Source organism: Panthera tigris, chromosome C1 (assembly GCF_018350195.1).
Source record: "Panthera tigris isolate Pti1 chromosome C1, P.tigris_Pti1_mat1.1, whole genome shotgun sequence".
In the NCBI taxonomy this organism is placed as follows: Eukaryota; Metazoa; Chordata; class Mammalia; order Carnivora; family Felidae; genus Panthera; species Panthera tigris.
In genome coordinates, this window is record NC_056667.1 from 193,890,709 (window position 1) to 193,913,009 (window position 22,301).

At 37.5% G+C, this 22,301-nt stretch overlaps 1 protein-coding gene across 1 annotated transcript in view; it reads left to right on the top strand.

Moving 5' to 3' along the window:
- Positions 1 to 22,301, top strand: part of CPS1 (carbamoyl-phosphate synthase 1) — a 130,171-nt gene that overhangs the window by 88,272 nt on the left and 19,598 nt on the right. Inside the window, exons 24-31 of the mRNA XM_015539236.2 lie at positions 46 to 109; positions 2,036 to 2,217; positions 8,743 to 8,937; positions 9,363 to 9,430; positions 11,094 to 11,169; positions 16,949 to 17,026; positions 19,806 to 19,913; positions 21,799 to 21,888. Of these exons, the coding sequence (XP_015394722.2) occupies positions 46 to 109; positions 2,036 to 2,217; positions 8,743 to 8,937; positions 9,363 to 9,430; positions 11,094 to 11,169; positions 16,949 to 17,026; positions 19,806 to 19,913; positions 21,799 to 21,888 (861 nt within the window). The remainder of the gene's footprint in view (positions 1 to 45; positions 110 to 2,035; positions 2,218 to 8,742; positions 8,938 to 9,362; positions 9,431 to 11,093; positions 11,170 to 16,948; positions 17,027 to 19,805; positions 19,914 to 21,798; positions 21,889 to 22,301) is intronic.

Sequence of the window (22,301 nt, forward strand, 5' to 3'; positions counted from 1 at the left end):
AATAACACATAATAATTTCTATGTCTTTTTTTTTTTTCTCCTCAGGAGCATGATATCAATTTTGACGACCATGGAATGATGGTGTTAGGCTGTGGTCCATATCACATTGGTAAAGTGATAACTTATATTTACATAGGACTTTACAGTTTATGTTGTACTTTTCACACATGTTAATTCTATTATTCCAAGAACTATGTATAATAGATGATGTTATAATAAGTATTTTGCAATTTCAGAAACTGAGGTTCAGACAGGTAAAGCCCAAGTTTATTTAGCTATTAAGTGATAGAAGTCGTACTCAATTGCAGATGTCAACTATAATTCCTTCTTCCTTTTCATCATGTCATCCTTTTATGTTTTTATCCTCATAAACGAAATTGAGCCTCTCACTGGGGTTGGGGAATGAATTGCACTTTGACGTTTCCTCATCTGGCATAGTTTTACACAAAGATCTATATTTGCTCAAGAACTTTATACATCAACCAGAAATTACATTTGTAGATGAGATCTGTGAATATATGACGTCTGTTGATATCAAATGCCAAGAGCTTTTCTCATTGGTTCATAGGCAGAGAATTATAGAATTTAATTAAAACATTCCCAACTGGAAATTCTTACATCTCACCCAACACTTAAAATTAGACATTTAATAATGAGATAATAATAATAATTTACAGTTACAAAGCGTATATTTAAATAGACATGATATTTCTCAAGCGTATTTAACATTTAGTCTCTGCAGATTATTCGAGTATGGAAATGATAAAATGTATAATTTAAAATGTATGTAGTCTTATTCTGTTACTTTAAGCATAGTTTGCTTTAGTTTTTATAAGTAATTAAGTGCTTCTGGATATACTACTTTAGCAATTTTTGGCCAAATCTTGAAGTAGTTCAAAAGTGTTTATTACTTTACTACCTTAGTTTCCTATGGCTAAATGGCCTGAACACTTCCATCAGGATCTACCCTTCTCTTTTCTAGACCTTTCTTTCTTCCTATTCAAATTTTACCTTATTTATGTGACAATTCTGCATTACCTTAAGACCCAGGGCAGACTAGCTGAGCTGATAATCAAGTGTATACTTAATTGATAGTGAAAATTAGCATACTACTATATTTGGATAAGTTACTGTTCTGACAAGAGTTTTTAGGAGACAAAATCCTAATGCAAAGGATTAGTACAAATCCCAGAACTTTCAGTTCTATGCATCCCAGTAGAGGTGATATTTTGAGGTATTTAGGCCATTATTGTACTTTGAATTACTTTTTAGAAGGTCACTCACTCTGCATGGGGTGGCCTTGCCAAGCTTAAAAGGATATGCTTGGAAAGGACAGGATTTTCCAATCAATCAAGATATGTCAGAGCTACAAGGTACTTCAGGGATCATTTGGTTTAGCCCTCAGATAGCAGAGCAAGTGGAATAACTAAAACAAGAACTCAAGTATTCCAATCACTAGCTTAAATATTTTTGTGTACTGAGGTCAGTTTGTTCACTTTGAGTTTATTTTTTAAGTTCCTTTTTTTTTCTTTTGAGAGAGAGAGAGTGAGCACATAAGCGGGGCGGGCGGTTGGGGGGAGGTGGGTAGGTGGAGAGGGAGAGAGAGAATCCCAAGCAGGCTCTGGATCAGAAACCCACGGACCATGAGATCATGATCTGAGCTCAAACCCAGGGTTGGATGCCCAACCAACTGAGTCACCCAGGTGCCTCAAAAGGGTTTTTGTTTTTTTATCATTAGAATTATCTCCCACTAACTTTGACGTTCTGAATGTTTCAAATACGGAGATTACCTAATGGAGAACTTAGCATATAAAACAAGCCAACATGTCACTGTTGTTTAATTAGTCCCTGTTTTTCCTACTATTAATGTAGTGTGCATAATGGATCTGAAATTTACATTTTGAAATTTTAAAAAATTGCATCGAAAGGGCATTCGCTTCCTAGACTTGGACTGACTGGCAATATGTTTCTCTGCTCTTTGTGTTGTAACCTCATGTTTCTCTTACCCCTTTTCCCAATCTCACCGTCTCTGCAGGCAGCAGTGTGGAATTTGATTGGTGTGCTGTCTCCAGCATCCGCACACTGCGTCAACTTGGCAAGAAGACAGTAGTGGTGAATTGCAACCCTGAGACCGTGAGCACAGACTTTGATGAGTGTGACAAACTGTACTTTGAAGAGTTATCTTTGGAGAGAATCCTAGATATCTACCATCAGGAGGTAAAAAGAGGGGGAAAATAAAGAAAGAAAGAAAGACAGAGAGAAAGGAAAGAAAAAAAGGAAGAAAAATATATGCAGTGCATACTTTATAGATGTGTGTATATATACGCATATATACATACATATATATATATATATGTATGTATATATATGTAGATTTAAGTTATAATTCCCCTTAGGAGAAAGAGCTGCCTGTGTCTTCCACTGACTAATTTTGTAGCGAAACTCTAAAAAAATTATCCCAGCCTTAGAGTCTTGAGGCCCTGGCACAGAGTGATTATTTTTTTCTTTCTAAGCATTCCAACTAGATTGAAAACTCTTTTGGTAACATGTGCCAAACACATATTAACTACTACAAAACAACCCTCCAAAATATTTTGCAGAATGATTTCACTGGTCATCTAGACACACAATAAGCAGCCTCCCTCTAGTTCATGTGTTGTTGTGGTTCAGTAATGAGTGGTCCCCAGAGGAGAAAAGTCAGCTGTTCACAAAGGACTGGTTAATTCTTTGTGCCATGAGATGAAGCCATCAGTCTTCGGTTTAAGATCCATGAGTTCATTCTGAATGATTTCGGTACTTTTATAGCTTTCTCTGATAGTTGCGCTTCCTCTCTCCCTCTGATATTACTGAGAATATCTTCACTGTGAATTCCTATGATTGCAGGTTACTATAAGTCTCTAGAAAAAGTTAATTAAATTATTTTACAGTTAAGAAATAACTATTGGAAGATTTGAGTGATGTCCAGTGATTGTTCCTTTTGATGTTATTACAGTTAAATTCCCTGCTATCTAGAATCATTCCCGTGTATATTCATACGGTTACTGAGAAAAAAAAAATACTGAGGGCCATAGTACTTAAATTCAAGTTTTGACTTGACAATTCATTGACTTGTGGAAATTTCTTCAATTCTGTGTTTCATCTTTTTGTGGTGTTGTTAATGAACCACGTGAGTGTTAAGTATGTGCTACATGCAGGTTCTGTGAAGATAACAAGATTTGTGGTTGGAGTCACATTGTAAAGTATAGAGTTCAGTGCCAGAACATATGACGATTTTATTACATTAAACAAAAATAGACAAAGGATGGATATATCACCATAGTTGTCTATTTGGAGCTAAGTATACTAATCTTTTCATATGATGAAATTGAACCATTAGGTAGAGTATGCACAATTTTCGTTTTTCTCTCTGACATGTTTTTTTTTTTTTTTCTAACAATTTCTTAAGATTCATTTCAGGTGGGGATCAAAACAAGTACATTCTACAAATATATCTTGAGTACCTTTTAGTGTACTAGGTTGAGTACTTGAATACTAGGTTCAGAAGGGCAGAGAGCTATAAAACCAAATCCCTACCTTCAAGACATTAGAATAAAACTAGGACCCATAACATAAATATGTGAAAAATTACATAATTGTTTGAAAATATTAACAAGGATTATAGGAATCACAGCAGGCATTTTACACATAATTAATTATTTCACCATGAAATGTTTTAAGGAAAGATTAAAAAATTCTACAACTGCCTTTGGATACAGTTATACATGGATATTAATGAGATCCTTTTATAATAACTGAATTCAGTATGATGGTAAAAGATAAATTAGCCCTTCTTTGAAGCTAATTGGCATTTATAGTTGTACTCTATATTTTTAAATTTTGTATTGGAGAATATAAGAACAACATTCCATTGATGTATTTGTTAGAGTATCCCACAGGAAATGTTTTATTATTGTATACACATATCATACATACATATACATATATGTCTCCTTCTATGAGGTTGTCGTGTATATCCTCACAATCTCTAGGAGACAGACTGCTGTAATCCAAACTTGGATGCCCCTAGTGATGCTGAAGGTACTGAGACATTCAGTAGTAAATCTGCAGAAAATTGGAAGCACATCTAAACTTATTCAAAGCACACATTTGAGTCACTTTAGAAGGACGATAGGCTTTCCAAGGGTACATAGTTGTATAGGATAATAGAAAGTATGATGGGTCTCCTGGTTCAGGTCTCTTGGTCTAGTTCAGGACCAAGGCTATTTCCATGGCAACAAGGAAGCACTTCTAAAGAAAACATAAAGGGGAGTCAGAAAAGTGACATGCCCTGTGAGTAAAGCAGGCTGGTTCAGTCTATAGGGCAGGCACTCTTGATCTCAGGGTCATGAGTTCAAACCCCATGTTGTGTATGGAGCCTACTTAAAAAAACAAAAACAAAAACAAACACAAAAAGGAAAGAAGTCTTGATGAGAGGTGGAGTGAGAGGAGATTTTAGGTGTGCTAAAATCTCCTTCCTACTTGTTCTTATTTTTTTAATAGAAAATGTTACAGTGATGTATTCTTTTGGCTGCAGACATTTTTTATACTTTATAAAAAGCAGCCCTTTAAACTTAAGTCGTTTATTCCTTGTGATTGTGTCCATGGGTTCTGCTCCCTGAGAAGGAATCTGCATTTTGATTTCTTTTTTTAAATTTCGGTGTTGAGTGTGGGGAAGGGTCCAGAAAGTGAGAAGTTGGAGTCTGCTATCTACAAGGGTTGGATTTGATAGATGGTATTTTGCCTCGTTCACAGTTTTGGTTAGGATATTCCTTATAAGGGAAAGGATGTTCTCAAGTTTTTTTGAGGTATATGAGTTGAAAATTATTACATTGTTTATAGAAGTTGCAACACTGTGCTTCTCTTTTATTAGATCTATTATTAAATCTTTTTCTCAGGGATGAACTATGTAATAATCTTCACAGGCTACAGCAATGAATAAGAATCACATAGATCCTGTCTAAACTTTACATTCCCTTTTTTCCTTTGAAAACTCATTGTTTGAAAAGTTATATAAATGAACATTAATTTTATTCTACATCCCAGCCCCATGTAAGACCCATTTCTCATTTTTCTATTTGTTCATTAAAAACCATATTGAGTCTAAAATTTCCAGGCAATATTCCTGACACCTTACGATATTGCTATCTAGTTTGAGTCCTGCTTAAGTAATTTTTCTTGCTTTTACAATGAATAACTTATTTGATCATACCCCATAAAAATGTACTCTGATTAATGAGAAAATTGTTCTGTTTTTAACACCTAATACTATATGAATATATATACAATGGTACCTCTGTAACACAACTTGAGTTAAATGAATGAATGACAGACATTAATTAATTATAGACAAAACCCATTAGGCAATGAATGACTCTAAATAGAACTGGGTTTCATTCCTAGCATTTGATTTAACTGTTATTAAATATAATCTTAAGGGTCTGCCTAAAGTGTTGAAAGTTTTTTACTAAAATGTGAATTCCAAAATAAGAAAGCATGATCAATCTCATAGACAGATGTGCAAAGAGTAGAGATTTATAAATTACAGATAATACATGAAATTACAAAAATCAGGACCATCTTTTAATGAGTTAAAAGATGAATGAATGGAATGAATTAACATGAATGCTATTTCTGTTAGATAAATTTTCTCTCCTGCATTCTGTCTATAATAAAGCATTTAATTGGCCCATAAAAATAAGGACCAACAAAAGTACTAAAAATATATTTGTGGGGTTGCTGCAGCTTGAATATTGTTTCAGAAATATTCTTGTGTGGGGTTGCCCTAGCTTAGTGATAATCAAGTTTAAATAAAACAGAAAACTAAACTGAGTAAAAAGATACAAACAAATCTAGGTAGGATCAATGGAACTTTGGGACCCTACTAGAATTATTTTGGGGCTGGAGTATTTAGAAATCTGTGAAATATCTGAACTTTAAAATATTTTATTTCAGTGAGTTATTTAAAACTAATTTGGCTTAAACAGTTATGATAATAATGCTAATTTGCCCATGTGGGATACCAAGTTCTTCTCCCTGAGCCCCTGCTAGTTCTGTGCTTAGAGTTGGGGCCAATTTAAGATGGAATTCTTCCACAGAACTGTCTTTTATTAACTTCGTCCTACAAACATGTTCTCTTATACTGAATTCCTTTTGTTGTGTGGGCAAAATGTGCACTTAACCGTCAGCTGCTACTCTAACACATTCTGTGGATATATTTGCCTTTCCAGTGATGATCTTTATGCAGACAAAGTTTTTCTACCACTTTCAAAAAGAATGTTTTAGAAATAGCTCTCCTTGTATCCTCTAACATTAACCATCTTTGAAACTAGGTAGAAAAATAAAGCTAGCTTAAGATTCGAAGATTTGGTTTATTAGTTAGGCATACTTACTTTAAAGTACGTAAAGAATTGAGTTCTAGTGCTGGCTTTGTATTTGGTAGATGTGAAATATGGGCAAGTCATTTAACCTTTGCTGAGCCTTAGTTTCTTGAGCTATAAAATGGGGAGAGCAGTATCTACCTCAGAGGGATAGAGTGGAGGTCGAAACAGATGGTCCAGGACATATAGTAATATCCTTAATGAATAGTAGCAGTTTATTTTATTACTGTTTTGGATGTTCCTAATTTCTTAAAAAATAAAAATCAATTTCATAGAACATTTTGAAAAATATTGGTTTATTTATTAATTAAAGACTTTCACTCTAACTTTGAGCTCCCATTTAGTGCAATGGACTCCAATTTTTGCTTATAGGTTGCTACTTCTTTTTTTTTTTTTAATTTTAGAAATTATTTTGAAGTCTTTCAAGTAAAAAACTTTTTGTATGCATTTAATCAAGGAATTAGTTTTTAAGCCTCTAAAATATTAACTCTGCTAATAAACTAAGAATAATAAGCAAATAAAAATATTATTATAGTACAAAGAATAAATCTTCCTAAAGGTTCTGCAAAGATGTATATTGAACATAAAAATGATAAAAGAAGCTTAAGTGCACTTATAAATATGCAGAACTGTGGATTATTGTTTTCCATACTGTTTACAATGCATTTAAGCACTCAATTGCAGGGTATTTGCTTAGGCAGTAATATAATTTCTCTCATCAAAGAGAAATTAGCTTTATCCCTTTTAAGAGTATTTCAGACTGATTTCAAATAATGATAAAATACATTTGGTGCACATCTATTATTTCAGCAGTTCTAATATTCATTAGGTTATTAAAACAAATACAAATTATGTCTAGATAAATGGCCATTCAGATATAATAATATTTTCTAATATTAATAACAATGTAGTATTTATGCACTTATAATGTGTGAGGCCTTTAATGTTTATTATCTTACTTAACTTTTCTAGTGACCTTGTGAAGCTAACAGCTATTATTATTCTAATTTTACAGACATGAAGCCTGGACAGAGTTTCACAGAGGGAACTAAGATGGGAAGGGACTTTGAACTTTAAAAAAAAAATCTTGATGTTTTGACTGCTCATAAGAGATTAAGGTTAAAGATTCAGAGACTGCTTGTCAGGCAAATAGTAAGGAAACAGGAACTCAAATCAGTTTATTGGGTACTGTAGACAGGTGCCAAGGTGGCAGTAAAAGAGAGAGGGTGTACAAATGGGAGGTAAGATTTAGACTGGACTTTAGTGGAGAGATTATGTAGAGTTTAGATAAGGGAGAAGACAAAAGGAGAAAAGAAGCAAAGGCAGTGAAGGGTAAGTGGGGCAGAATGCTTGTGAGCAGGAGTGCACATAGTTGGGACATTGAGTAGGAGGTCTTCTTGGAGGGGAGGAGAATGATAACAGATAAAGCTGGAGAGTCTTATTTTTTAATGTTTTTTATTTTATTTTATTTTATTTTATTTTATTTTATTTTATTTTATTTTATTTTATCTTATTATTGTCAAGTTAACTAACATACAGCGTAGTCTTGGCTTCAGGAGTAGAATCCCATGATTTCATCACTTACATACAACACCCAGTGCTCATGTCAACAAATGCCCTCCTCAATGCCCATCACCCATTTTCCCCACCCTCCTGCCCCCCAGCCCCATCAACCCTCAGTTTGTTCTCTGTATTTAAGAGTCTCTTATGGTTTGTCTCCCTCTCTGTATCTTATTTTTCCCTCCCTTCCCCTGTGGTCAAGCTGGAGAGTCTTAATTGTCCCGTTGATGGGGATGAGTTTACACTTTGTTCTTTAGGCAAAGGGAAACTTTGGAGAAAGCAAGTATAGGAGACTTGGTGAAGCAGTTTTGTAGGATAATTAATCTGAATGTGAAAGGCTGGGGTGGAGGGGAACAGGAGAAGTGAGTGTGAAAAGGAGAGATCTATGTCTATTTAGGAAATTACAACAGTAGTCCAAGGAACACTTGATTACAGTGTAAAGTACATGGTGAAAATATTAATTGGATAGATTTCCTTTCTCTAATTGTCATGCATGTAAATGTCACACATTCATGTGTAGTTGTGTGGAAGCCTGATATGGTAATCATGTGTAATTGTATGGAACTCTTCCATAGATTTAAGCATGTAAGTGCTTGGAAAGTAAGAACCAAGTTTGTTTATCTCTGTAGCATAACTTAATATTATCCACTGATGGGAGAAATGCAAGTATCAAAGCATGGTAAGCATTTTCACTAAGGAAATGAAGGCAGTTGTTCAGTCACCGTGAAGTTGCCCCAGTGGCTGATATTGTGGGTGTCTTTTACAGGCATGCGGTGGCTGCATCATATCAGTTGGGGGTCAGATTCCAAACAACCTGGCAGTCCCTCTATACAAGAATGGTGTCAAGATCATGGGCACGAGCCCTCTGCAGATTGACAGGGCCGAGGATCGCTCTATCTTCTCAGCTGTCTTGGATGAGCTGAAGGTGGCTCAGGCACCCTGGAAAGCTGTGAACACTTTGGTAAGGAGAGAAACACATGTCTGTTTTAATGTTCGCTTTTGAAGAGTCGTAGCATGAATGTTAACTAACTACTGCAGACATTAACTCCAGGGCAGAGAGAAGACACTGGGCTTAGTGACTTTACTTTAAAGCTGGTATATTTCCATGATTGCGGTTAAATGTTGGTTACAAATTGGTAGGAGTATTCTCATTAAGATTCAGACAATGAAAAACATTCAAACTATTTTTGAACTGGATTTGATATATAGAATTAGAAACTAGGAATTTTATATATTTCGAATGCCCAATTTACATTTTAATGGTGTCTTTTGAGAGAAAGAATAAAAAGAGTTGTGTTACCACTTGTTCTAAAGATATCTTTCTGCAGAGCTATTGAATCTTTTAAACTATTTGTGCATTTTGTTGTTGTCGTTTCTGTCAATCAGAACGAGGCACTGGAATTTGCGAAGTCTGTGGGCTACCCCTGCTTGCTGAGACCTTCCTATGTTTTGAGGTAATATATCTTTCCCCCAAAGTAATGATTTAAAAATCAGGAGATACAGAACCGCATGCTGTATGCTAATTGCACTTGACTTTGATATGTGCAATCTGCAAATCCATCCACAATCCCCAAACCAACATGGCTGGATGGAGGACCTATGCACAGACCTTCAGTTTACTGCGTTTGTCTCGGAGTGACAGTGAGAGTCTACATCCTCCGTCTTAGAAGCCTGGCTTACGGCATCTCCTTGCCACATTGAGGGAGGATAGTTTCAATTAGCGAAGAGAACAATTAAAAAAAAAAACCCTAAAACTAAAAAGGAAAACCAGCCAGAACAAACCCGGGATATCTGTCTCCAATATCTGTTTCCCAGTACACAGAAATGGCAGCTTGTCTCAGACTGTCGTCAACACCTCCTGATGGTGCCTCTGGTCTGAACTTTTGAGTTTTTGAGAGCACATTTTTAAGAGATAAATTGTAATGGTGAGGGACATGGAAAGTGAGGATCTTTTATATTAAACTTTGAAACGAAGTTCTATCATCAAAGGAGAAGTTTTGAATTATCACTTCATCTCTTCAGATGTTACCACATGTAAGCACCTACTTCACTGAACAGGGGATAATAAGAGAAACATAATTTGCTGTGCACCATTTGAAAGTGTAAATGGAATTTGAGATGGGGTCCTTTAAAACAATGAAAAATTTAAAATGAGGTGGAAAACTGTCCTTTTTATTTAAATGGCATTTTGTGTAAATCACAGTCAAATAATACTTCTTCATTGAGGTATTAATGCAAATTAATTTAAACAACACACAGACATTTACGGGAGGGTTGCAGAAAGCAGCTTTGACTACTGTGCTGCCTTTCTGATCTCTGTAATCTGTCTCTTTGTTCCAGTTTCCTACACTGTGAATTAGCAATGTTATTGCCTTAGCCTTCCTGTCTTAGACATTGAGAGCTCTTTATGCAAAATTTTGTAATAGAGTAGAAAAGGTAAAGAAAATGCTACTTTTTAAAAAGAAGTGGAAAGTAGTGTGTTTCTTCCTTATTCTTTCCCTTCTCTTATTCCTCCTTCTTTCCTGCCTTCCCATCTCACTTTGAAAATATCAAAATTCAGTGTAAATTAATGTCAGCGTTCTTTCTCAAGCAGTTAGTGAGAAGGACCCAGTTGAATACCTTTCAGTCAGTTCCTGTACATTATATTTGCAAATGTTACTAAAAATTTTATTCTTTTGTAACCTGGTTGGTAGTAGAATGACCTGCTTTGACAGCAGACCTGTGGGTAAGATCAGCCATTGGCAATGACCTCTGAAGAAACGGGGAAAGAATAGCTAGATCCTGGGATGAATGTTGTCAAGATTTAAGAATCTCCTGGAACCAGCAGAGTGAAAACACGGAACCAGAAAGGACAAACTTTGAGTTACTGCCATCTCTAGAGCTATGTGGTTCTCTTTGGACATTATCACAGTTCTCACCCTCAACTTGGGTGACTCTTTTGTTGATCGTTCTGATGATTAAATGGAGTAAAGTCTTAATTTAGAAAAAAAGCAAGTTCTTACTCAGTCCAGACTGGAACTAGAGGTTTCCTGGAACTGTTCTGAGAAGCAATCAAGACCAGAATGCTTTATTTCCAAAGTGATGAAAGAAACTGACTTGTCCTCCTCTCATTTCCAGTGGGTCAGCCATGAACGTGGTATTCTCTGAGGATGAGATGAAAAAATTCCTAGAGGAGGCCACTAGAGTCTCACAGGTAGTGTCTGATTTCTTCCTGGTGACTTTTACTTCTGATAGTTGCTATCTTATTTCATAGGTTTTTCTTTTCACACTATGTTAGAGTGGTTTTCCCTTTTATTTGCTACCCACTAGTCTCCTATATATGGAAATAAGAAAACTCAAATGCATTTAACTGTATTTAGATCCTTAGGGTTAGTGGAAGAAGACCAGTGCATGTTTCGTCGCAACATTTATATGGTTTTAGACTCCAGGAGTGAGCCTGGATAAACATTCTTGACTGTTCATAAGTTAGGTGCTAGTCAAGTTATCCCTGGGGTTCCCAGCCTCAAGGACTGCCCGATCAAGCTCATTATCTATCAGTGAAGGCTTTCCTGATTTTTAATTCTCACACTTGGAGAAACTTTGCCTTAGTCAACCCTGCAATTTTATTATTTTTTTAAATTTTTTTTAAAATTTTTTTAATGTTTATTTATTTTTGAGACAGAGAGAGACAGAGCATGAATGGGGGAGGGTCAGAGAGAGAGGGAGACACAGAATCGGAAGCAGGCTCCAGGCTCTGAGCTGTCAGCACAGAGCCGGATGCGGGGCTCGAACCCACGAACCGTGAGATCATGACCTGAGCCGAAGTCGGACGCCCAACCGACTGAGCCACCCAGGCGCCCCTATTTTTTTTAATTTTTAAAATGTTTATTTATTTTGAGAGAGTGAGTAGCGAGGGCAGAGAGAGAGGGAGAGAGACAATTCCAAGCAGGATTCCAGCGTGGAGCCTATCACGGGGCTCTATCCCACAAACTGTGAGATCATGACCTGAGCTGATATCAAGAGTCAGACCCTCAACCGACTGAGATACCCAGGTGCCCCAACCCTGCATTTTTAATAGTAAAACCCTTTGCTCACTTATTGATTTTTTTTTCATTTTGGTACATTCCACTTGCCAGTTAATAAAAATGTTTATAATTTTGTAGTGATTTAACTACTTTCCTCCACTGCCCTCAGCTTTTATTTTATCCCTTGGTATTACCTCAGTGTGATCCATTTAAGATTTACCCAGTAGGGTTATTGATCTGCAGACCTTGTACTGTGAAGGATGAAAGTAATATTTGCCTTTTAAAAGCTTTCAAAAGCTTGTTGGGTTTTAAGAAAGAGAGAGAGAGAGAGAGAGAGAGCACAACTCATAGAGAAGAGTTTGATGTTTGGCAAGTAGAATTTGGAGGGAGCTGAAGAGTAAAGTCTGAAGCATTTCAAAGAGGAATAAAATAACATGGTCTGTGCCTCCTCATGAAGCCAGACCTCATTTCTGTGTGGTGGTTGCCCCCCCAAGGACATTGGAGCAGTAAAGAAAATAGCTAAGGATAAAGGGTGAGAAAGACAGAGTGTAAAAGAAGAAAACCAAATAGATTTTGATTCGGTTTGAAAGTCGATGGCTGAGGAGGGATTCTCTCCAGTGGGCCAGTTTTCATTAATGTGCCTGGGAGCAAGACACAGTCTTCTTCTCTATTTCACTTCCTGCAAGGGTCCAGGCAAACTCCCCTTCTGAGAAACCAGTTACACCCAGCTGGTCTCATGTGAATGATAAGACAGGTGTCCTCTCTTTTCTGCCTGGAACACTGGATCTTGCAGGACCTCTATTCATAGAATATTTTAAATATATATATTTTACTGCTAGCATATGGATGGAACCCACACTGGACCAAAGTTTTATAATGGAGATGTCCTGACTGAGTACATTCTGGTTCAAGGATTCCCATCAAACTCCAGCAGAATCTGGAATACTCAGTTCAGTGACTCTGAAGTAAAGATAGATCCCATCAATCATTCATCTATTTACGTATTCATTCATGTTACCACCTGCTATATAATGGCATTGTTCTCAGTATCAGAGGCTACATTCATACAAAGAGAGATACGGTCTGCTCTCACAGAGGACTCTCTTTACTAGGGACATGAAGCTTCAAATAATTAGAATTAAATATAATAAGTATTGATATAATAAAATACAAGATACTGAGGAAGAGTGTAAATGAGATACATCCCTAAAAAAGGGCTTTTTAAATTAATTTAAAATGGTTTATTTAGAATTAACTGGATGAAAGTTTTATATTGTGGGTGTAAATAGAAGAAAGTAGAGTAAAGTAAAGGTTCAAACCTGAGAAAGAGCATGGGGTTTCTAGAAACTGTTAAAGGATTCAGTATATGGCTAGGACACCAACATGGTAGAGGAGAAGATAGATTCGGTAGGGAGCAGACAAAGAGAACCTTGTCAGTTATACTGACTTTGGATTTTAGTCATAATTTCTGATTTTAGTCATACTAGAGTATGGAGAGTGAATTCTGGGGCAAGACTGAATTCATGGAAGAAGGTTAGGGGCTGTTGCTATAGTTCAGGTTAGAGATGACAGTGCCTTGGATCAGAGTAATAATAGTAAAGATAAAGGGACATACATACATTCTAGAAATATTGAGATGGTCATTGGAGGCAATTAGTGAATAGAAGGAAGTAGATGGTGAAAGAGTATCTGATAAAGGATGATTCCTGAGCTTCTGCCTTGGACAACTGGATGGATGGTGGTACCATTTATTAAAATAAGAGAACATGGGAGAAGGAGAAATTTTAGAGAAGGAGATTATATATTTATTTTTTTGACCTTTTGTATAAGGTGCCTATGAGAAATCTAAGCAGAGATGCTTCAAAAGCAGTGGGTTATACAGATTTTAAATCGAGAATCAACGTCATGGCTAGTGATAGAAATGTACATATAGTTTTGGAAATAAATATATCATTTTAGTCAGAGTCTCAAGAATGGAAGCAATCACCAAGGAGACAGTATAGAGGAAGAAGAATAGCTAAAGCAGAGACAAGAGGGATACCCGCATTTAAGGACTGACCAGAGAAAAAAGAACATGAAGGAGCCTGACAGAGAAGCAGGAAAAGGTAGTTTATGGAAATAAATGGAAGAAACTATTTTAAGAAGGCCAACAATGTATAGTGCTGCAGAAAAATAGAAATTTATTAAATTGTCTTTCCTGGGGTGCCTGGGTGGCTCAGTCAGTTAAGCATCTGACTCTTGTTTTTTTGGCTCAGGTCATGATCTCATGGTTCATGAGTTTGAGCCCCGAGTCAGACTACACTGACAGTGAGGAGCCTGCTTGGGGTTGTCTATCTCCCTTTCTCCCTGCCCCTCCCCCACTCATGCTGTCTCTGTCTCTCTCAAATAAATAAACTTAAAAAAAAAAAGAAATTTTCTTCCTCAACATGGTGAGGACTATTTCATGGATTTGTTCAAATGTCCAGGATGGTGGATGCTATTATTCCCCCACTCAGATCCCTTTACCTGTGGAAGCACCTATCCCTAACAGTAGTGATAGCTGATAACACCTACCAGCTACACTTCTCTGAGTAACTATCCTCAGTCAGATGAGAGCTTCATCAACAAGGAGGCAAGATCCCTCACATCACCACCACCCTGAAAACACTAGACAATGAGTGACCTTTGCCTCAAGATGGGACTTACTCTGTGTTGCAGTTCATGTTCCAGAGCTCCCTAGGGGGTAAGGCCAAATTCAGTCTCCACTGAGACCATAGATTTACTAGCTTCTTCCTGCTGCCCCATCCAGCTTCCCTTTCTCTCTCTCTTTCTTTCTCTTCCTTTCTCTCTTTCTTTCTCACTTTCCCTTTCTTTCCTTCTTTCTTTCTCTTTCTCTTTCTTTCTTTCTTTCTTTCTTTCTTTCTTTCTTTCTTTCCAAATGTTTATTTATTTTGAGAGAGAGAGAGAGAGAGAGAGAGAGAGAAGGATGGGCAGAGAGAGAGAGGGAGAGAGAGAATCCTAAGCAAGGTCCATGCTATCAAAACAGAGCCTGAGGCAGGGCTCAATCTCACGAACTGCAAGATCATGACCTGAGCCAAAATCAAGAACTGGATGCTTAATCGACTGAGCCACCTAGGTCCCCCCCCCTCCAATCCTGCTTTTCTAATTCCCTACATAAATCACCTGAACAAGGATCCCTGTCTCAAGATTGGCTAGAGAAGCTAAGATAGCTGGTAAACTTTTCTTTCTTTCGATTATGCTATTATAGTCATAATACAGAAGAAATCCCATATAGTTCTTTTTTTTTTTTTTTTTTTTTTAATGTTTATTTATTTTTGAGACAGAGAGAGACAGAGCATGAACGGGGGAGGATCAGAGAGAGGGAGACACAGAATCTGAAATAGGCTCCAGGCTCTGAGCTGTCAGCACAGAGCCCGACGTGGGGCTTGAACTCACGGACCGCGAGATCATGACCTGAGCCGAAGTCAGCCGCTCAACCGACTGAGCCACCCAGGCGCCCTCCCATATAGTTCTTAACACAGCTCCAGCAAGCCTGCTGAGGGAAAAATTTGGGTATTTAAAGAAGAAGGAACAGAGATGGAAAGAAATCTTTTTTGTTTTCTTGGCTAATAAACAGCTACATATCTAGTCAGCTTTTGAAGAAAATGAAGTATGGAAATTGGCCTCTTTAATAGAAGAGAGAATTTTATTTATGGCATAAAACATTGGTGGTTTCCAATTTTCCACAAAATTCCTTTTCATTTCAAGTGTTCTACTAAAGGAGATAAAGTATATGAAATGTAATACATATGCATGAGATGAACTCTATGATAGTGGCCCAAAGGAGCTTGTGTTCAGAGGAAAAGAAGATGTTTGGAGAAGGCTGAGGGGAGGAGGTAGCATCTGAGTCAGGCCTTGAAGGAAGAGTTGAGGTTTGAAAGATGAACCTGAGGAGAGAAGGTGGGGTGCACATGGAGAAGAGAGGCATGGAGACGGGTAACAGCAGGGTCTGGTAAGCAAACAAGTGGTGCAACTTGCGGGCGCTTGGGGCAAAGAGGAGAGGAGATACCTGAACCCTGGAGCTCCTCAGTCAACCTCTTCATTTCATCTGGAGAAAGCAAGCAGTTGTCCAGGTGTGGAGGGCATCACTGCACTGTCATGAAAGAGCTGGGAATGGGGCATGAGAAGGGTCTAAAACAGCGGAGAAAGGAAGGACCTTTTAAGATTAATAAAGTGAAATGTTGCAAATGCCGCGTGTTAGAAATGGTTTAGAGCATGTCCGTTCCAAGTAACAGAGGCCGCCTTTGACCTAACAAAACCTCAACAAAATAATGAGATTCTCCTAAGTTCTCTTGCAGTCTCCTGGAGAGAACTGGTGTAGGACCTTACAATGCTTGGAAAAGATGAGTGTAGAAGAGAGAAAGAACTTGAACCAATATATATATATATTATATATATTATATATATAATATATATAATATATATAATATATATAATATATATAATATATATAATATATATAATATATATAATATATATAATATATATAATATATATAATATATAATATAAATATAGTATATATTATATATAATATATATATAATATAAATATATATAAATAATATATATAATTATAAATAAAATAGAGAGATATTCATAACTCTGGGAACAGAGATGGGACCCCCAGCGGACCCTCTCCTCAGCCCCCTCTTTTCTCTCACTCACTTAAAAGTCTATATTTGAAATTTCAGCCCTCACGTTCAATTCACTGAGTACTCAAAACTGAAGAAAGACCGTCTGCCTCACTGAAAGCAGAGAATGACCTTGTTCTTACTGAACAAACTGGCTAATGAGTTTGTGTAATGTGTTTGGCATTAAGATTTTTGCAAGTATTACCCTGGGATTTGCTTAAGGTATACAATTTTTACCTGACACTGTACACATACTGTCAGCTAAAGATTCTGCCCTTCTGTTTTCCTTGATGACAGGAACACCCAGTGGTGCTGACAAAGTTTATCGAGGGGGCCCGGGAAGTAGAAATGGACGCTGTTGGCAAAGATGGAAGAGTAAGTGTTTTATCCCTATATCCTAGATCCGTGCCTTCTCATCAGGTTTTCTTTTCTTTTCTTTTCTTTTTTTCCTTAGCGGTTTTGAAACAACACAGATTAGAGGTCATTGTTTCTACAAAACATGTCTCTAATAATAGTGGACAAGCTGCTCAGTCCAAAAAAAAATTTCAGTTTCACTGACAATTTAGTTGATGTGTCATGGGAGTCATATATCCTGTGTTTTATGCTGTTAGAATTCCTCTTTGATGATATTCAAAATTAATTATCATCCTGTATTCATCATTCTTTTTGATAGATTTTTCTCTCATTTTCTTTTGTCTGTGGGTTTCCTTTTATGTTTCAACGAGTATTATAAAAACATCCAATACTTTGCTTTCTGAAGTTCCTGATTGAATCCCTAGATTTTCTCCTCTCTTGATTTCCCAGCCTCCACTCTTTTATTGCATTAATAAAGACAAAACTCAACAGAGTGGGGTGGATAAGGATAATAACATAAAATTTGTTTACCAAATCACATCTTGTATTGCTAACACAATGAATGCCTCCAACTTCAGGGAAAAATGAAGATGTGAGAAATGCTTTCCTTTAGTTTGCCTGGTGCACTAATAAGGCACTTATGATTTATCTTGAAATATAGGAAGTTATGTTTTAGGGACTCCATGTCATTTTATTTGCTTTAATGAAAACTAAAAAAAGTTGTTCTTCATTTTCTACTTGGTAAATACTTCAAAACACTACTGAAAATGTTAAATCTTCTTTTTGGCTTTTTTGTCTTCCAGATTAACAGTTCAAAGTAGGGTTTTTTGCATGTTGCATGAACATACATATATGAAACATATGCTGTGATATATATACATACATACACACACACACGTATATACATATATACGCAGTAATGATGACTTCATACCACAGAATCATACAATCGTGAGTTTAAGCACCCTTGAAATCATTTATTTTAACCCCACACCCCCAAGGATGAGAATTCTCTTTACAGCATCACCAGAAAGTGCTCACCTGTTTTCTGTTTAATAACTTTGGTTACACAGAACACAGAAATTTGTCAGGTTAAAAGGTATCTCATATATATATATATAGACATCTCATTTATTTCTTCTTTTGAAGTAGAGTCTGCTTCCCTAGAATTTTTTTGTTTCTGACCTCTGGCCTCCAGAATTGTAGAGCATATGGTTAATCTTCCCCCCTTTCAACATTTTAAGTATTTTAATACTCAGGTATAACATAAGAGGGATGTAATCATACCAGTGTCAAAGTGGAGAATGTAAGACTGGCCTAGAGAAATTTGTGCTTTTTCAAATATTGTGCTGGTAAAGTAATGCTGGTCTGTTGGCCTGGTTTGGTTCCAATTTGCTAGGATATGCTCTTAACCTAAGCTTCTCACAGACATCAACCACTGCTTATCAGCCTAGACTCCTTCTTTTGGAAATGATCCAGGTTATTCACATAATTTTTAAACAGTCACACTCAGAAATGGACATAGTACTTCAGCTACATTATGATTTTTTTCAGAGCTCAGTGGCAATATTGCCTCCCCATCTCTAGACACTATAAAAAAATCTGAGTGCTTACTATGCACTAAATATCATGTCAAACACCGAATACGTGTTCGTTCTTATCCTTATAAACATTCTGTGAGACAGATACCATTGTTAGCACTGTCTTATCAGAAACCAAGCCTGCAAGATAAAGTACCTTGCCCAGGTCACAGAGCTCATAAGTGACAGCAGGAAACTCAAATTTTACTCTGCTTTAAGTCATTTATAAATCTGATAAACAAATCATGTCTGTAATTTATTTGTTTTTTTACAGTTGCCCAGTTATTCTCCCCCACAGTCAGCTTTATCATTTCCCAAAGACACACATAGAATTAACATTCAGGTTATGGCGACTGAGACCATAAACTTTGGAATGTGACAGATAAGGCTTGAAAATCCTGAGTTGGCCATACAGGAGTCACATGCACTTGGATTATTTCTTCTTATATTGCTTTAGTCTCCTCACCTCTAAGAGAAGACAAGAATAATTGCCTCTTGCTTCCCTTCTTTATCAAATTTCAATTTTTTTAATGTTTATTTTTAAGAAAGAGAGAGACAGAGCACAAGCAGGGGAGGGGCAGAGAGAGGGAGACACAGAATTCAAAGCAGGCTCCAGGCTCTGATCTGTCAGCACAGAGCCTGATGTGGGGCTTGAAATCAGGAACCCGTGAGATCATAACCTGAGGCAAAAGCAGATGCTTAACGATTGAGCCACCCAGGTGTCCTCTCAAATTTCAATTTAAAAATCTCTTAATCTTTAGATCTGAGGCCTTCTTTCTGGTCCACCTAAGTTGTAACATACACCCAGCTGTTCACCTCTCCCATCTTTTCTTTGCCAGTGTCTAAAACCTAATCTGGAAGGAAAAGATAAAGATCCCTCCTGTGCCTCCCAAATGCTTGTTTCCTATTCTTAAAAGTCAACATGAGTCACTTTAGTTGTCCTCTTTTCCCATTATTTGTACCCATTCCAGTCAATGGAGGAGGGAGGTCAGCTCAGCCACTGTCAGCTGCCCTGGGGCAGTCTGTCACTGCACAGGGAGGTGGCTAAGTCTACATGTGCAGCCCTTCATATTCCTCTCATCAAGAACTGAGCGAAGGAACTAGTCAATGCTCTAGGCATCTGTTAGAATGGCGGGGTTTTTGGGGGGAGTGAGTGGCGAGGCAGTAGCTTCACTGAAATAGGTGCCTGACAACTCTTTCTAAAATCTTCTTTTGGCCAGGTTATCTCCCATGCCATTTCTGAACATGTGGAAGATGCAGGTGTACACTCAGGAGATGCTACTCTGATGCTGCCCACACAAACCATCAGCCAAGGAGCCATTGAAAAGGTCATCATCTACAAATAAAAGTGCAAGGGGAAAGGCAAAAATTAAAAAAAAAAAATGTTTTAAGGAGTAATGTAGGACATGCCCCAGGTGAAGTGTATTATAAGGGGAACTTTCTTGCTCTGAGTCTGCTGGATATTTTAGAGATAACAATTTCCTTCTTGCCCTTTAAAAAAAATAAGTTTATTTATTTATTTATTGAGAGAGAGAGAGAGAGAGAGAGAGCATAAGTAGAGGAGGGGCAGAGAGAGAGAGAGAGAGAGGGAGAGAGAGAATCCCAAGCATGCTCTGTGCTATCAGTGCAGAGCCCAACGTGGGGCTCGAACTCATGAACCATGAGATCATGACCTGAGCCAAGATCAAGATTCAGATGTTTAACCAACTGAGCCTCCTTCCTGCCCTTTTGAGCCCACTTGGTTGTATGCTAGTGTAGTGATTCTTGAACTTCAGTGGTGCCATAACAGCCTGGCGAACTTGCTAAAATATAGATTGCTGGACCCTATCCCCAGTTTCTGACTAAGTACTTCTAAGCAGGGCCCCAAGATTTTCATTTTTAACAAGTCCCCAAGTGATGCTGTTTCTGTTGCTATTGGTTTGGGGATCCCATTTGGAGAACACTACTGCAGATGATTCCAATGTTTGAGAGCCACTTAGGTGAGCGGCATGTAAAGCTATGTTTTTCAGTTAGAAGCAGGGATGCAGCAGTCATGTAGGAACCTTCTGGAACCTATGTTTTCACTTCTACCCTAACTCTCATCTCAAACCAGCACTTTCTGATATGTCTCTTTGAACCTTTCTTTTGGAAACATTGCTTTAAAGATCTTCCCAAGAATGATGCCTCAGTACTAAATAGGCACTGCTAGGTGTTCTTAGAGACCATCATCTTAAATAATTCACGTGGACATTCCTTAGTCTTTAGGTATGTTAGGTCAGTCTAGGCTTTTTCAGTGAACCTTTCCAATAATCCTGCCATCAAAATCTAGGCAGGCCTATCTGGCTAGGTGTATGTTGGGCAGGATTCTGAAGATCTTACCTTGTTCTAGAAGGTGAAGGTAGCAGGTTATGTTGTAACACCAGTTTCATAAGAGAACATTGTCCTCAGATTTCAAGTGTACTTCAGTTTCTCATATCGGTATAATTGACCTCAAGAACTCAGATTTTTCCAAATCCCTCAGAGTTCAATGTACCACGGACTCTACTTCCTCTAATGACCAGTGTAGTTGCTGAATCCCTCTTGTGAAAGTAATGGATGAGGTGCTCTTGTTTCTTGCTGCCAGTGCCCCCGCATTGCATGGGTACCATCTGGCTCTGGTTGGATAGAGGGGTTTGTATATGTGACATGCAGAACCTCCCTGCAAGGAAACATCATTTTTTTCTGACCATAATATCTACCCTTGTAGAGTCCAGAGCAAGAGAAAAAGTACATCAAGGAAATCTCTCTGGTCTCTTTGCTTTGAGTGCTTTGTCATTTCAGGGCCTGCTCTTCTCAGCAGGTAGGTCAGGAGATTAATAGACAGTTTGGACTGCAGTTTCTGGTGCTGAAGCACCCATACTGAAAGAATTATTTAGCCCTCAAAGTAAAACCAGAGTATATAACGGTGGCTAGATAGAGACCTTTGGCAGAAAGATAATTTTGTAAAATTATGTGTTCTCTTCCTCGCTAGCCTGTTATGCATATTTAGTGCACATTATTATTTTGTTAACAGACGCCTACTAGTGGCTTCTCTTATTATTATTGCCATTATTATTGTTACGGTTATTAGTGGAGATGTAGCTCTCCTTAAAGAGAAATTAAAGAAACCTAGCTTTAAGGTGCTGTAGCTTTTTCATTGTGTTTTCCAACTAAGGTATGCTCTTTAGCACTACTATCATTGTCCTTTGGATCTAGGTGAAGGATGCTACCCGAAAGATTGCAAAGGCCTTTGCCATCTCTGGTCCATTCAACGTCCAGTTTCTTGTCAAAGGAAACGACGTCTTGGTAAGAAATGCCAAAGTGCTTGAGAGAACACCACGGCTGTGTCAGCTTATGTCGGTCTGTGTCCCTCTGGTAATCTTCTCCATGAGCACAATCACAGAGCAACTGAGACTCCTGCTGCAATTTGTGTCTGAGTGTGGGTTGTTGCACAGCATATAATGCCTGCCTTGTTTGAAGACACAGGCCCTTGGTGGCACTGATCTGTCAGTCACAGTTACATAAAGCACTCTGATCTGCTGAGAAAGAAGATCACTGTCTGCCCTCTACAGTGTAGTATAGATGGACACAGTGACTGTCATAAAATAATCTGAATATGTAGAATGGTCACAAATTACTTGCACTGAGGTTTTAGATCCTGTTTACCAAAAGTAGTTAAATCAACTAGTCTTTTTTTTTAAATGCTTTTATTTATTTTT